Source organism: Protopterus annectens, chromosome 17.part0 (genome assembly GCF_019279795.1).
Source record: "Protopterus annectens isolate FY-2018-M chromosome 17.part0, PAN1.0, whole genome shotgun sequence".
Lineage (NCBI taxonomy): Eukaryota > Metazoa > Chordata > Ceratodontiformes > Protopteridae > Protopterus > Protopterus annectens.
In genome coordinates, this window is record NC_056751.1 from 712,964,827 (window position 1) to 712,980,072 (window position 15,246).

Genomic DNA, 15,246 nt, shown 5'->3' on the forward strand with positions numbered 1-15,246 from the left:
CTAAAAAGTGAGCATTTGCTGAAAAATAAAGCTTCTTCACCAATGATTCTGTTAATACTTGTGGGTAATGTTCACACAGTGAGTGGCAATGGTGTGTTATTTAAGGACAGAAACCAGCCTGCTATGTGGAAGTTGGCTTATGTCCTCAGATATATAGCTCTTTGATAATTCTCAGCCAAACCAGTGTGCCCAATGATGTATATAAATAAATATTTTCAACCACCACTGCCTCCTAGAATTACTTTTTATTAGTCCAAGAGTACTAAGAACATTACCACTAGAGCACCTAGTTGGAGAAACTAACAACTGACATTTCTGACCTCTGGATAACCTGTAACTGCTGGGAAGCACTGTGCCAAGTTGGTCTGAATAAAGTCTCAGCACTCCATTTTGGTTATTCTACTTGAAGAACTTTAGCTGTCCAAGACCTCTGACACCAGGTAGGGTAGTAAGCTGCAATAAAGACAAATGTCTTTTCTTCAAGAAAAAAGCATAACTTACTGTGAAATAATATGACAAAATAAATAAACACAGCTCCCTCCCTACCCTTCAGCTTTCTGCTCCTAAACATGCCAGCAAATAAGTATATAATATGAAGAATACCAAATAGCACTTTGGCAAATTGCCAGCTTTTGCCATTGTCAGCTGTTCAGTCCAGCAATGTATTGTAGTCAAAAATAAAGAAAACCATCCTCTTTGAAATTAAAATGCAAGCAGATACCCTGGACAAGAGAAAGGTTAGAGAGATTCAATAAGAATTGGAAAGCTATGAAAATGAAGGCAATAGAGTAGAAATTATACTTTTGACTGAATGAGAGGATACAGTATGAAGGACTTATATTGAGGAAGAGGAAGGAGTTTTCAGTGATGATGATGTTTCAGAGAAGAGCTGCAGGATGACCTGATAGCAGAAACAAGTGTACGACCTTTAAGGGAAACCTAGCATAGCTGACAATAAACATTTTGACAAATAGCAACATTTCAGTTAGTGTTACAATGTTCCCAAAAGCCTTCAATGGAAACATTGCCCCCCACCCAGTTTGACAATGGGCCCAGTTTATCACTGCCTATAAAAAGTCTGTTTTTCTCATCCCACATAGGTTTCTTTTCTGAAATCATGTTGATGAAAAGGAAGGGTAGGTGAGTAAGAACATCTCCTATTGGCATTCCACAGAATATACTGCTATTACTGAAGAAAAAGCAAGAACATTATCTCACACAGCAAAGGAGTAATAAAGGCATATGTGCTACAGAAGTGTCTGTGAGATATCTACTTAAATGATGAGTGATATTATATGCGTCATTATTTCACATGACATCAAAGGCAGATGGAAGGAGTACTTCCAGCAGCTTCAGAATGAAGAAAACCCCACAGAAGCTGTACAGCCCCAGACACAAACTATTTGAGAAGAAGAGGAGCCCACCCTAGAAGAAGTAAGAACAGCACTAAGGAAAATGAAGTTGGGGAAAGCAGCAGGCTCAGATGAGGTCACAGCAGGTATGATAAAGATGCTGGGTGAGACAGGAGAGAAATGGTTTCTGAGGGTACTCCCAGCAGTTGGACGAGAAAGACATATACCAGATGTCTGGAGAATAAGCATACTCATGCCAGTGTACAAGAACAAAGGGGACTTTCACAACTGTGGGCAGTACAGAGGCATCAAACTCCTACCACACTGCATGAAAGTTCTGGAGAGTGTGACAGACAAACAGATATGCAGAGCAGTAGAAAGTAAGATGAGCAGTTCAGATTCAGATTAGGATGCAGCACAACTGACCTGATATTTGCAGTGACACAGATAGTTGAGAAGAAGCTAGAGATGAGGAAAGAGCCCAACTGGGTATCCCTAGACTTGGAGAAAGCATATGACATGATCCCAAGGCAGCTGATTTGGGCAGTACTGTGGTGGTTTAAAGTCCCACAAACATTGGTAGAATTAGTGCAGGCTACGAACAAGGACCCAATAACTCAAGTATGAACAGTGTTTGGTCTCACAGAGTGGTTCCCAGTAAGAGTGGGTGTGCACGAGGGTTCAGCTCTGAGCCCACTGCTGTGCATACTGGTGATAGATTACATTAGCAAACGGGTCAGAGTGGACAGATCAACAAAGTTGCTGTTGCAGACGGTGTAGCATCACAGGCAGACTGACCAATAACTTCAGCAAAGGATAGGGGACTGGAATGCAAAACTGAGGGGACACAGGATGAAACTAAGTACAGATAAGACAGTAGTAATGGCAGAAAACTGGGGAAATCAGAATAAGCTGAGAACTGAGATAGAAGGGAATATAATGAAATAAGTTAACAGCTTGAAGTATCTCACAGGGGTGGTTGAATAGAAGGGAAGTCTGAATGAAGAGATCAAAGCTAGAATCAGAGGGGCTGCAGCCAACTGGCACAGAGTATCAGGTGTAGTCTACGACAGAAGAACGCCAAAGAAGCTGAAAAGTAAGGTGTACAAAACAGTGGTGTGACCAGTACTACTCTATATCACAGAAACCTGGGCAGTAAAGGCAGAGCAGTTGAAGAGTGGGGATGGAAATAAAGTGCCTGAGAAGGGTGGTAGGATGCAGATTGTGGGATAGACAAAGAAATGAGGACATAAGGGCAGAAGCAGAGTAGCTCTAGTTGTAGAAAAGATCAAACAGAGCAGATTATGGTGGTTTGGGCACGTGGAGAAAAGCAGAAGGCAATTTCATGAAGAAGATTTGGGACAGGCAGAATGAAGGTAACAGGTACTGAGAACATTCAGCAAAGAGGTGGATGGGTTGTGGGAGAGAAGATCTAAAACAGTCAGGCATGAGTGTCGAAGAAGGCAGGAGTGTGGCATTGAAATGAGGGAGATGGCAACAGTTAACATCACATCACAACCCCATGTAGAAAATGGGAAAAAAGGAGATTGATGATGATGTCACATGCACCGTTAGCAAGTAATATCCAGTAATAACTGTTACGGTAGGGAGAAGCGCATCCCCTCTAATGATATCAATGGGGAAAAACAGGAAGTTGTTCAAAGTTAGAACAGGGTATCATGCAAAATAGTATTCCCAGAAAGAGGCCTAATGTGTTGCTGCAACACTGAGGTAATATTCTATTGATATGTCCAAGAACATGAACTTCGATGCCTAATCTCCAAATGTTTTCTACTGGGACGTTCCTGGAATAGGTATGGGAAATCACTTCTCCTTTTTGAAATGGCTTCGTTCTCAGTCCAGTAGTGGAATATCATGTGCTTGAGTGCAACAACGATGTAGAAAGGTAGTGTTAAGGAGAGTTCTTAGTTAGGCAGAGGCCTGCCCTCCTTCCCCACGACAAAAAAGGCAAAGAGATATGGACCCCCTTCTGAGGTGGCTTAGCTCTTGTAGGGTAATATCTGAGCTGTCTGTGAACATCTACAGACAGACAGTCTCTCTCTCTCTTGTCTTGTGGGCCAAAGGGGACTTGTTGAAAATAAAGCACAGAAGAAGCTGGGTAAATGGTTGAAACAAGTCAAACAAATGAGACACCCATAATGTTACTTGTGATATAGGGATGATGCCCCTAAATACAATTGTTAGTGCACCATGCATGAGGATTGTTTTAGAAACTGTAAAAACATATTGGCTGGTGACTAAAAGAGAACTGTGAACCGTGAACTGCTGCATGCAAAGCCAGAACTCTAACCACTACACTATCTTGCCATTAAGTATTACAGAAAAGGGTTATCCATATAAGAATTAGGCAGAGCTCAATTCAAGACAGATCTTGGATTTTGGAGATCATGCAGATGGTGTGATTGTCACTGGAAAACTGTCTTCTGACAAAAAGATTATAATGAAAACAATTGTCTGAAGGACTCTCTTGTGAGAACTGTAATACACAAATCAAGATGGCAAGGAATGAAAAGGATGACAAAGACAGATAGAGAGACAGATAGATAGACAGACTGACAAATAAATAAATAAGACATGGAACTGGTGACGGATACTCCATGCAGAACAATAATAATCTGGGGTGGGGGTATGACAATGATGCAACATGACATAGTACACTACAAACAGATTTTTCTCTCAGGGGCAATGTGGCACAGAGTTTAAGATAAGAATGAGAGAAGGATACCCAATGGCAGCAAGACAAATGTACATGTTTGAGTGGCTTAATAAAATATTTTTTGGCAGGTAATGAGATCTATGCTCTAATAACCGCGAAAGTGGCACAATGCGGGTCTACAGATATATTTCACTGATGCCTAGGATAGATGGAAGGAACACTGAGGTAGGAGTCAGCGGTGGCAATTTCAGAAGGAGTAGCTGCAACATCTAGATTAACTCATGGAATCTGGGGTTCTTTCTCCATTGATATCTTCATAATGTCTCAATGACAAATGGTACATTTTAATGTGCTGCTCTGTCATTTATACAAAGCCTCTCAGAAAGATAAAACCCACACTGACCGCCTGTTTTTGAGTTAAAAAAGTGCTTCTGCAAAGCATCACTTTGCTGAGTAAAACTATCCCTCCATTTCTACAGAAGCTGTAACACCTGAAAAGCTACTCCCTTGAATATAATAACAGTAATCAGCTTTTTTCGCCAACACCTTTATTGAATTATCATTTAAGATAAGGCAAACAAACATTTATGTAAAAGAAAACAAACAGTATTAACACGTTCTCAGTTACATACATTATTCATCACATATGTTCTTTTGCATAACTATCATTGATCCAACTGTGACGCCCATGCCCTGGCCCAGCAATCAAGGAGCCTCAATCCTCACCACTAACACCAGTGAGAAGCTTCTCATATAGGAGGAAAGGATAACAAATGCACACAGTAAAGTGCAATTTCCCTTAAGAGTACACAGATATCACAGTCAGTCTGGGGCTGGTCACTCCCTCGCTCTCCAGGTCCCCAATAAGACTCCCCACTGGCACATCTATACGGTCCAGATCTCAGCCAGCTGGGCAAGCTAAAATCTGCAGCACTCTCTCTGTCCAATCAGTGCATCATGTCCCTGCCCAAGTAGCTGACACACACACACTTTGCGATAAGAGTTTATACAACCACACAGACACTTCTGGGAAGGCTGGCACAGGTTCTCCAGAGGTGCCCTTTTTACCTGGACTATAGGTAGAAATCACTGCCACAACCCAGCTAATAATTATCAGCTACCCAAGGCCCTTAAAAGGGTGTCCAATTATTACCGTGCAATATTATTATCCAATTGGTAGTATAACCCAGGGCTAAAGCTATTAGAATGGCTTTGTACAGTTTGACCAAAGGCATGCAAGTACTCTTAAGAGCTTAAATTATCTCTACACAAAACAGCCACAGTTAAAAGGATTTAAAAATATTTAATAATAAATAATTAAAAAGACAAGACAATACTTCTAACTACACAGTGTCAGTCAAGAGTTCAGAGATCACAGAGAAATACTTAAAATAATTCAGTAGCACAGTTCTGACATTACAGAAAAAAACACAGTCTCATCTTTCTAGTTTCTAGCTATTTCTAAAAGAAAACACAAGTCTAAGATAACTTACATATAGAACAGGCAGAGTGCTGATGAGTTGGATGGTCAAGACAAAAATGCTTAATGCCCTCTGATTCTCTCTGTTTTTAAAATCACATTCCTGGTTCCATTACATCATTCTTCACACTTCCCTGGGTTCCTAGGCTAACAGAAATGACATTTACATTCTTAACATCTCCTTGTGTTATCTTGCAGCTGGTCAGGAAGCAGAGCAATAAAAATACATTTGCATGTTTAAATCTAGCAATTTAACTGTTGGTTAAAACAATAGAAAGAATGCCTTCATCTAGACAGACTGGAGCCAACTTTAGATCAAAGGGTCACAACATGCTTTACTTGGTCAGCTTTCTGCCAGCAGAGTGCTGTTGTTACATTAATATTTACAGATGACCGAATTATCTACAGAATTCTATCTGGCTAGGCTGACAGCCTTCACACCAATGTTAAATAAATTGCTCAATTCCTGACTTCCCTTAAACCTCACTCCTCATCCAGAACATTATTCTGCATGTATTGTTCCCAGAATTACAATTTATTTCTATGTAATTTTCTCCTTCAGGTCTGCATCCACAATTCCACTCTCTCCTTATTTTTTGAGTTTCCCCCCATTTCATCATCCCTTTCCACTTTGAATTATAGCTTTTTGCTTATATTCTGTATATGAGCCTTACCTGTGTAGCTCTAAAATATCCCTTCAAGTCAAGTAATCCTAAACCAACTTCTTCTATTGGAAGGATCAAATTATCCCACTCGTCCCTTGAACTCTTTACCTCCCAGATAAAATCCTTCACTCTATATTAATTATGGTCTACAACTTCTTCTCTGGTTCATAACAATATTCTTGACCTGTATATAAAACTAAAGGGACTAAAACATTTTTACTGCTTGCATCCTACTGTCCATAGCCATAAACAAGAGCTTCCAGTTTCTCAATTTTTGTATTATCGTCTGTTTAGTCTCTTCCCACATATCCTTAGTAGCCATAACAGAAGCCTTTTTAATCAATTCTCCTAAATACTTCACAATATCATATCCTCATAAATATGGGTATTACTGAACTAATTCACGCATGGGTATACAATTTATTTTTATCTTCATTAATTTTATATACCAAAACGACTTGAAACTGTCTCAGAATGTTCCACAACACACTGAGATGTCCTTTTCCAGTTTTATCAGGTACAAAATAATATCTTCTGCAAAAAAGCCAACTTTTCTTGATTACCATACCAAATGTAAGCTTGAATTTCTGAATCCCTTATTTTCTTTGTCAATGGCTCAAAATATAAAGCAAATAGCAAAGGAGAAGGGGGACACTCCTGCTGGGCTCCTCTGTTGTCCTACCTTCTCTGCTACTGTAAGTTATACAAATCGGGCTACTTCCATTTGCTTTCAAGAAGCATTAAGGTTTGCTTTACTGCTTTGGTTACTTCCATTCTGTTTATAATTTTGTAATAGAAGGTTCTCAGAAATGAACGTGTATTCCATATGTGTCTTTACTAAATGTCCTTGCAAAAGCCTGTCGCTAAACTAAATTCCATGATGTTGTTTTCTGTGATTGGCCTTGTATGCTTTTTATTTTTATTTAAACAATTATCTACTCTCTGCTCATTGCCTAGGCTTTTTTTTCCAGGAGGGTTCATTTACATTGGTACATTCCAACCTGTTATCTGACTATTCCTACACTCTTCTTGTATTTGCATCTTTTTCCCCCTCCGACCAGACAGCAACTGTAATCCAGATCTTTATGCAACATCTAGAAAACTGAATGCTGAATAATTCACATGTAACAGTATAAAATAGGATACAGTCTAGCAATAAGTCACATTCTACCTTACAAGTAATTAATTATGTTTAGTATTAACATATATTTCAACCAAGTGGGTAGATTGATGTGAAGAACTCTTTTCAGCTGTAACCTGGATCTGACAAAAATCAGGTTAAAACACTAAATAGCACTCGATATGTAATGCAACACTTTAAATTGGACATACAGATTTCAGCATATGTGAGAAAAAGTCAGCTCATTAAAAGTTATGTTACACTTGAATGCTCATGTAGAAAACGTTAAAGTATGAAGGATGTGAACGGTAAGATACGGAGTTAAAGTGTATGCGATATAATCCAAAGCAGCAGAACCAGAGTGTAGCAAACAGACAAAGCGAAAACATTAAAACAACGGACAAATTAAAGTCAAAGATTTCATCAGCAATGTAATAGGACATCTAACATCCACCTTACCATTATCTATGTAGCATTTCTAAGAAGAAATATGAAGTAGATTGGGGTAGGTGCGAAAATAAAGCACTCCTAAAGCTCGGATGAAAAGAGAAATTTGTAATAGAGGCAGATAAAGTTCCAGATAGCAGGTACAGTACGGGATAAACAAAAAGATCTCTGTAATTACTGTTACAAACATGTCCTAATAAGAGATATTTCCCTTTGTTGTTATGACCTCAAGCGTCAGTGTAGCATACATAAGGAAAACATGCTACCCTTGTGTGGACAGGCATTCAGCTATACAAAGTTTTATATATATATATATATATATATATATATATACATATATATATATATAATAAATATAAATATATATATATATATATATATATATATATATATTTATACACACACACACACACACACACACACACACACACACACACACACACACACACACACACACACACACACACACACACACACACACAAGAGCTGAGTGGCTTGTTTGGTGATAAGACAGACAGTGCTTTTGTACAGACTGCAGTGACATAGTCTCATCCTCTTACCACCAGAATTTATTTATTTATTTGCAGTTTGTTTGCCAGGATGGTCCATTGGGCCACAAGGAGCCCATTTTCAATGGAGTCCTGGAGAGAAAAGCTCCAAAACAGTACAGTCTTACAGATTACAACATTATAAAATACAAAGTTAGAAAATTACAAAATTAAGAAAACTTAACAAAATTATTACATGAGAGAAAAATGCATGGTAATAGTTGCAGAAAACTGACAATTGAGTGAGCAAATGCTTGAAAAATTCTTCACAAAGAAATTAAGGATCTTATTGAGTATGGGGACAAATCCAAACATAATTTGGGGCACTTGGGGACACTTTTAAAGATATCAGAACTATTAATTTCAGAAGCTGGCAGAATAATAGAATGTGAACTAAAAGAAGTCTGTAACTGCAATTATTATCATTATTTATGGTCATTATTTATTAAGTGCAATCCATTCCCCACCCCAAATCACCAATTTTTGGAGGGATTAAGAGGGAACAGAGCTAAATTTTGAGCCAAAATCAGTGGAAAATGAGAGGTATGTGTTAGCGTTGTTGAAAAGCAGAATGGCTCATGAACCTGCAGGTCTTAAAAGTGGTCTGATGAGTTTTTACATTTTTTGAAATACATAATGTTATTAAGAGAAAATAATATTACAGTTTTGGAATTAAGATTCCTAGCTATACTAGGTAGGGACCTATTATTAAATAATCTGGTAATTCTTAAGACAGTTTGAGCTGAGCAAACGTTACTAACCATAACAAACAGTAATAGTAGGAATATTATTATTGTTTCTTATATACTTTGTTCTGAGTTTAGAGTTTGCAATTGTTATCCTCTACTTTCTGAGATGCGACTATAACTTATTAAATACTGATTCTATACAGCCATCTTTTTATTCAAGAAAGATTTTATTCTGTCTGGGATTCCACTGTAAATGTGACCCTCTAAATTGACATTCACGGTTAACGAAACTAAATTCATAATTAATAAATAACAATCAACAGGGAAGTGAAAGACAAGATACAGATAAAAGATAAAGAAATGAAAATGCATATGTTATCAGATATTTTAAGGATAATGGATGCCCACTTTTATTACTTGTAGCATTTTTGTAAGAAAATATTTTAAATGAAGGGTCATTCTGGGATTTTGGGAGGATTCTCTGAGTCATATAAGTTGATAATAATGTTTGGGGGGTACAAAATTCCTTACTTAAGTTTAAACATTTATATTCACAATTCCTATGTGATCTGCAATTCTGGTTACAAAAATCAAAGAAATCTGTTTTATCTAGTGGACATGGTCTTCCAGCTATGAATTCATGTACTGTGTTCTTGTATCTTACAGGTTACCAGGTACTAAACCGTTTTTCTTTCAGAAGTCACTACTCTTCAATTTAGAGAACACATTAAATAGTCTGCAGATTTCTGCTTGTGCAATTGTTCATCATGAAGGAAAAAGACATCTGTTCACTATTGAAATCCTACACCAATCCCACAATGATTGTAAAAAATCTGATTCCTGGAAATCACTAGCTCTTTTATGATCCCTTTTAGAATTCTAGAGTAACTCAAGTGCAACATTTTGCTCACGTTCAATCTAAGATCCTTTCTTCTAAGTGAGTTCAGTATCTTCACTTTATAAAAGACATTGAGCAATTTCCAACCTCTTCAGTGAACTGCAGTGACCAACCTTCTTAGTTTGTTCTTCTATCATAAGATGATCTGAACATTTTTTTTTCTCTGATATGGTCCTTTGTTACCTTCAGTGCTGTCTCTGGGTTCATTTCTTTTGACAGGAACTGTTCTCTCTTCTGCTTCTTTTGCATTTTCTAATATTCCTAAAAAGGGAACAAAGAAAGGATGAGAGAAAAAGAAAAGAAGGGAGGAAGCAAGAGAAAGAATAAGAAAGAAAGAAAAAAAAGGTATACAGGAAGAAGGAAACAAAAAAAGGAAATGGAAAAAGAAGGAAAGAGGACATCCAATGAAAACTGTCAGTGTGGCTGTATGACAAACCAATGACAAAAAGTCAGATTAATCAGCGAGGTCTATAACTAGAGACACTTCAATAAAATGCACTCAAGAAATGGACAGAACAACAGGATATGACCAGCATATTTTTTAAGATTAAGAATTCTCTAGCTGACACCTGACTTTTGTTAATGAATAATAGCAAATCCCTACTGCAGCTCTGCTTTCCTTGTTACTGTTAATACATTTGCAGAGGTTTAAAAAGAGTGTGTGTATGTGTGTGTGTGTGTGTGTGTGTGTGTGTGTGTGTGCATATGTGTGTGTGTGTGTGTGTGTGTGTGTGTGTGTGTGTGTGTGTGTGTGTGTGTGTGTGTGTGTGTGTGTGTGTGCGCGTGTGCGTGTGTGTGCGTGTGTGTGTGTGTGTGTGTGTGTGTGTGTGTGTGTGTGTGTGTGTGTGTGTGAGAGAGAGAGACATGGAGTGTGGGAGTCAGTGAGACAGAGATTGGCGCAGTCAGTGTAACAAATACAGCATCATACTAATTTCACTTGTGTTAATTCAGTTAATTTTATGTATCAACCAAGCTGCACATTAAGACAAGAAACACTGGAAAATTAACCTCCAGGATATTAACCAAATGGATTGTAAGCCCCAAAGGGACAATCGAGGTGAAATGCAGTGTGTTGGCATTCTTTACTTTAAACTCAGCTTAACCACTTCTAGGAAATGCATACTGCTACAGGGTAAATAGCAAAGTCCTTACCAGTGCATTGAGGTAGACCTCATGTATGCAAACGTTATTATTTTGCAGAGATGATTTACATCGTTGCTCATGACCTGCTAATAGGACTAGATTGAATCTCTTCTGTATCGTTTCTCTGTTTACATGTCTGACAGCAGCTGATTTCCTTCCATTTCTCAGTTTCTATCTAGCGCTGAAAGGTAGCAGATACAACATATAATGTTGTTATTGTTGTTGTATCTTTCGGCTTTTCCCGGTTAGGGGTCGCCACAGCGGAACTCCGGTCCGCTGATGATTGGCAGTAGATTTTTATGTATTGACTTGCCAGGCCAGACGCACAACCTTCAACGAAGGTACGCCCATTCACGCATGTCTCCACACAGAAGACGCTTTAGCTGAGAATCGAACAGGGCAACGTCTTACTGTGAGGCGTGTGGTTCTGAAATCAATTTGTTTTGTGGCGCAGGGTATGGTCTAGTGTGCAGTGACATACAAATATCCTAAAGGGGAAATGGCATTATTACCTATCTCCTAAATGACAGGCAGGCTAACTTTGACCAAATTTAGTTTCTAGTGAGCTATTAAGTAATACAGAAGACACATGAACAGGTCAGTGGTCTTCCCTTTGCTCCCTTAAGTTTCATTTCTCAGCTTAAATGTACAATGCAGTAAAAAGTAGTACTGTAAAGCATGTATAAAGCAGCAATACGATTCTTTTCACAGCATCTCACTACATCCCCCTTGTTTACTAGAAATGACAGTTAAGCAAGAGAATTATTGTTTATAATATGGTTCTACAATGGAACATCAAAAGACAATTGGAAAATCTGTAAAAACGCATCTGTGCCATTCAGTGGAATGTCATAAATCAAAAAGAGCAAAGTATCCCCTCCACACTCCACATGGGATGTGGGTATATGCATTTATGGTGGAATTGCTATCGGTGAGCACTCAGAAGAGCAAATGCACTTTTTTCCCATTTTTTAGCCCACCTGCAGTTCTGCATGTGAAATCTTGGTAAAGCGGGATCTGGGAATTTGTCCTTTCCCAACTGTAGTGTGATCTCATTGTTGGTAGATATTATTAGTAGGACATGTGCCCCCAGTGAAAATACTGTTTTTTTGGGGGGCAGGTGTTGTTTTTATGTTTCATTTAAGATCAGTCTTTTTTTCAATGCACTTTTAAGTCCTGTCTGATTGCTTAGTTAACCATGTATATACATATAGCTACATCATGACCCACCAACTTCCACACAAACCAGCCCCATTCAATCCCTAAGTATAGAAAAACAAAGAAAAGTACTCATCATCTGACATTACCACATTCTACTTAAGCAGAACATATTAAATAACAGCTAAACAGCTTTCAAATACTCATTAACAAACTCAGCACTTTTGGTTAATTATGCTGGTTGTGCCGGTCGCACTATGGTGCAGTTAAGGGAGAATTCCCTTTTCCTCACAGTAGTGCGACCTTGGAGTGAGAATATAAAAGTAGAACGCACTTTAACGAAAGCACTTTTTCGGTGAAAGCGCTTTCATTAAAGTGCGTTCGGTTATTGTGGATTCAGACTATTGAACTTTCATTCAATAGTCCTAGATACACACACACACACACACACACACACACACACACATATATATATATATATATATATATATATATATATATATATATATATATATATATATATATATATGGGTTCACTTCAGAGTATTGAAATTGCAGAACATCGAACCTCTGATCACTGAGGACTAGAGGATTGAAGTTCTGTAATATCAAACTCAAAAAAAAAAAAACTAAAATGTGAAAACTTCTTATTTCACTTTTTAGCAAGGGGTAAGTGACCCTGCACCCCCACTCACCCTGCTACTTAAATATACTAACACCGAGATTGCAGTACAGTGAAGAGATTTTCACCATACAGCACAGAACGGGAAATTTACTGTTCTCTTCACTATAATGTGATCTCATAGTTGGTATATGCAAGTAACAGGGCATGTCTGGGCCGCATCCCTCAGCGTGGGAGGTGTAGGGGGACTTGCCCCCCTGCAAAAACTTACAAGAAGACTTTTTATCTTTTGCTGTAGAACATTGATCATCTTGTCCTCGATGATGTATGGTCCAGTGTTCTGCAACTTCGATCTCTTGAAGTAGACCAATATATATATATATATATATATATATATATATATATATATATATATATATATATATATACATTTATTTTTAAATATATATATATATATATATATATATATATATATATATATATATATATATATATATATATATATATATATCTTTAGAAAGAGAGATACATACACTCACACACACACACACACACACACACACACACACACACACACACACACACACACACATTATATATATATATAAACTCACAATTCTTTTATAAGTAAAAGCTAAGTTACTAACCAGACATTGCTTTTCTTTTGAGTGCCCTGTATACTAGCATCAGTGCAAACAGAAATATCCTAGCAATTACTATGTGAATATATGGGGGAATAAAAGAGGGTTATACACCCATAATGGAGTATACATAATAATGGTAATAAGCAGGATAACATACTATACATAATAATGGTATAAGCAGTATAACTTACCCATAAAGGAGTACACATAATAATCATAATAAACAGGATTATGTGCCCATAAGGGAGTATACGTAAAAATGGTAATAGTCAGGATAACTTACCCACAATGGAGTATACATAATAATGGTAAGAACCAGGATAACTTACCCATAATGGAGTATAAACAGTAATGGTAATAAGCAGGATAACTTACCCATAATGGAGCACACATAATAATGCTATAATCACGATAACATACCATAATGGAGTATACATAATAATAATATAATCAAGATAACTTACCCATAATGGAGTAGACATAATAATGGTATAAGCGAGATAACGTACCCATAATGGAGTGCACATAATAATGGTATAATCAGGATAACTTACCCATAATGGAGTGCACATAATAATGGTATAATCAGGATAACTTACCCATAATGGAGCACACATAATAATGCTATAATCACGATAACATACCATAATGGAGTATACATAATAATAATATAATCAGGATAACTTACCCATAATGGAGCACACATAATAATGCTATAATCACGATAACATACCATAATGGAGTATACATAATAATAATATAATCAAGATAACTTACCCATAATGGAGTAGACATAATAATGGTATAAGCAGGATAACTTACCCATAATGGAGTGCACATAATAATGGTATAATCAGGATAACTTACCCATAATGGAGTGCACATAATAATGGTATAATCAGGATAACTTACCCATAATGGAGTAGACATAATAATGGTATAAGCAGGATAACTTACCCATAATGGAGTAGACATAATAATGGTATAAGCAGGATAACTTACCCATAATGGAGTAGACATAATAATGGTATAAGCAGGATAACTTACCCATAATGGAGTGCACATAATAATGGTATAATCAGGATAACTTACCCATAATGGAGTGCACATAATAATGGTATAAGCAGGATAAATTACCCATAATGGAGTCGACATAATAATGGTATAAGCAGGATAACTTACCCATAATGGAGTAGACATAATAATGGTATAAGCAGGATAACTTACCCATAATGGAGTAGACATAATTATGGTAATAAGTAGGATAACTTACCCATAATGGAGTGCACATAATAATGGTATAAGCAGGATAAATTACCCATAATGGAGTCGACATAATAATGGTATAAGCAGGATAACTTAGCCATAATGGAGTAGACATAATAATGGTATAAGCAGGATAACTTACCCATAATGGAGTAGACATAATTATGGTAATAAGTAGGATAACTTACCCATAATGGAGTAGACATAATAATGGTATAAGCAGGATAACTTACCCATAATGGAGTAGACATAATAATGGTATAAGCAGGATAACTTACCCATAATGGAGTGCACATCATAATGGTATAATCAGGATAACTTACCCATAATGGAGTGCACATAATAATGGTATAAGCAGGATAACTTACCCATAATGGAGTAGACATAATAATGGTATAAGCAGGATAACTACCCATAATGGAGTGCACATAATAATGGTATAATCAGGATAACTTAAACATAATGGAGTAGACATAATAATGGTAATAAGCCGGATAACTTACTCATAATGGAGTGCACATAATAATGGCATAAGCA

At 37.1% G+C, this 15,246-nt stretch overlaps 1 protein-coding gene across 2 annotated transcripts in view; it reads right to left on the minus strand.

Annotated features, from left to right (window-relative positions):
- Positions 1–15,246, minus strand: part of KIRREL1 (kirre like nephrin family adhesion molecule 1) — a 1,121,500-nt gene that overhangs the window by 677,455 nt on the left and 428,799 nt on the right. Inside the window, exon 2 of one of the 2 annotated variants that reach the window (XM_044059334.1) lies at positions 10,060–10,137. The exons of the other annotated variant lie outside the window; for it this stretch is intronic. Coding sequence (XP_043915269.1) covers positions 10,060–10,137 — 78 coding nt within the window. The remainder of the gene's footprint in view (positions 1–10,059; positions 10,138–15,246) is intronic. 2 annotated transcript variants of the gene reach the window in all.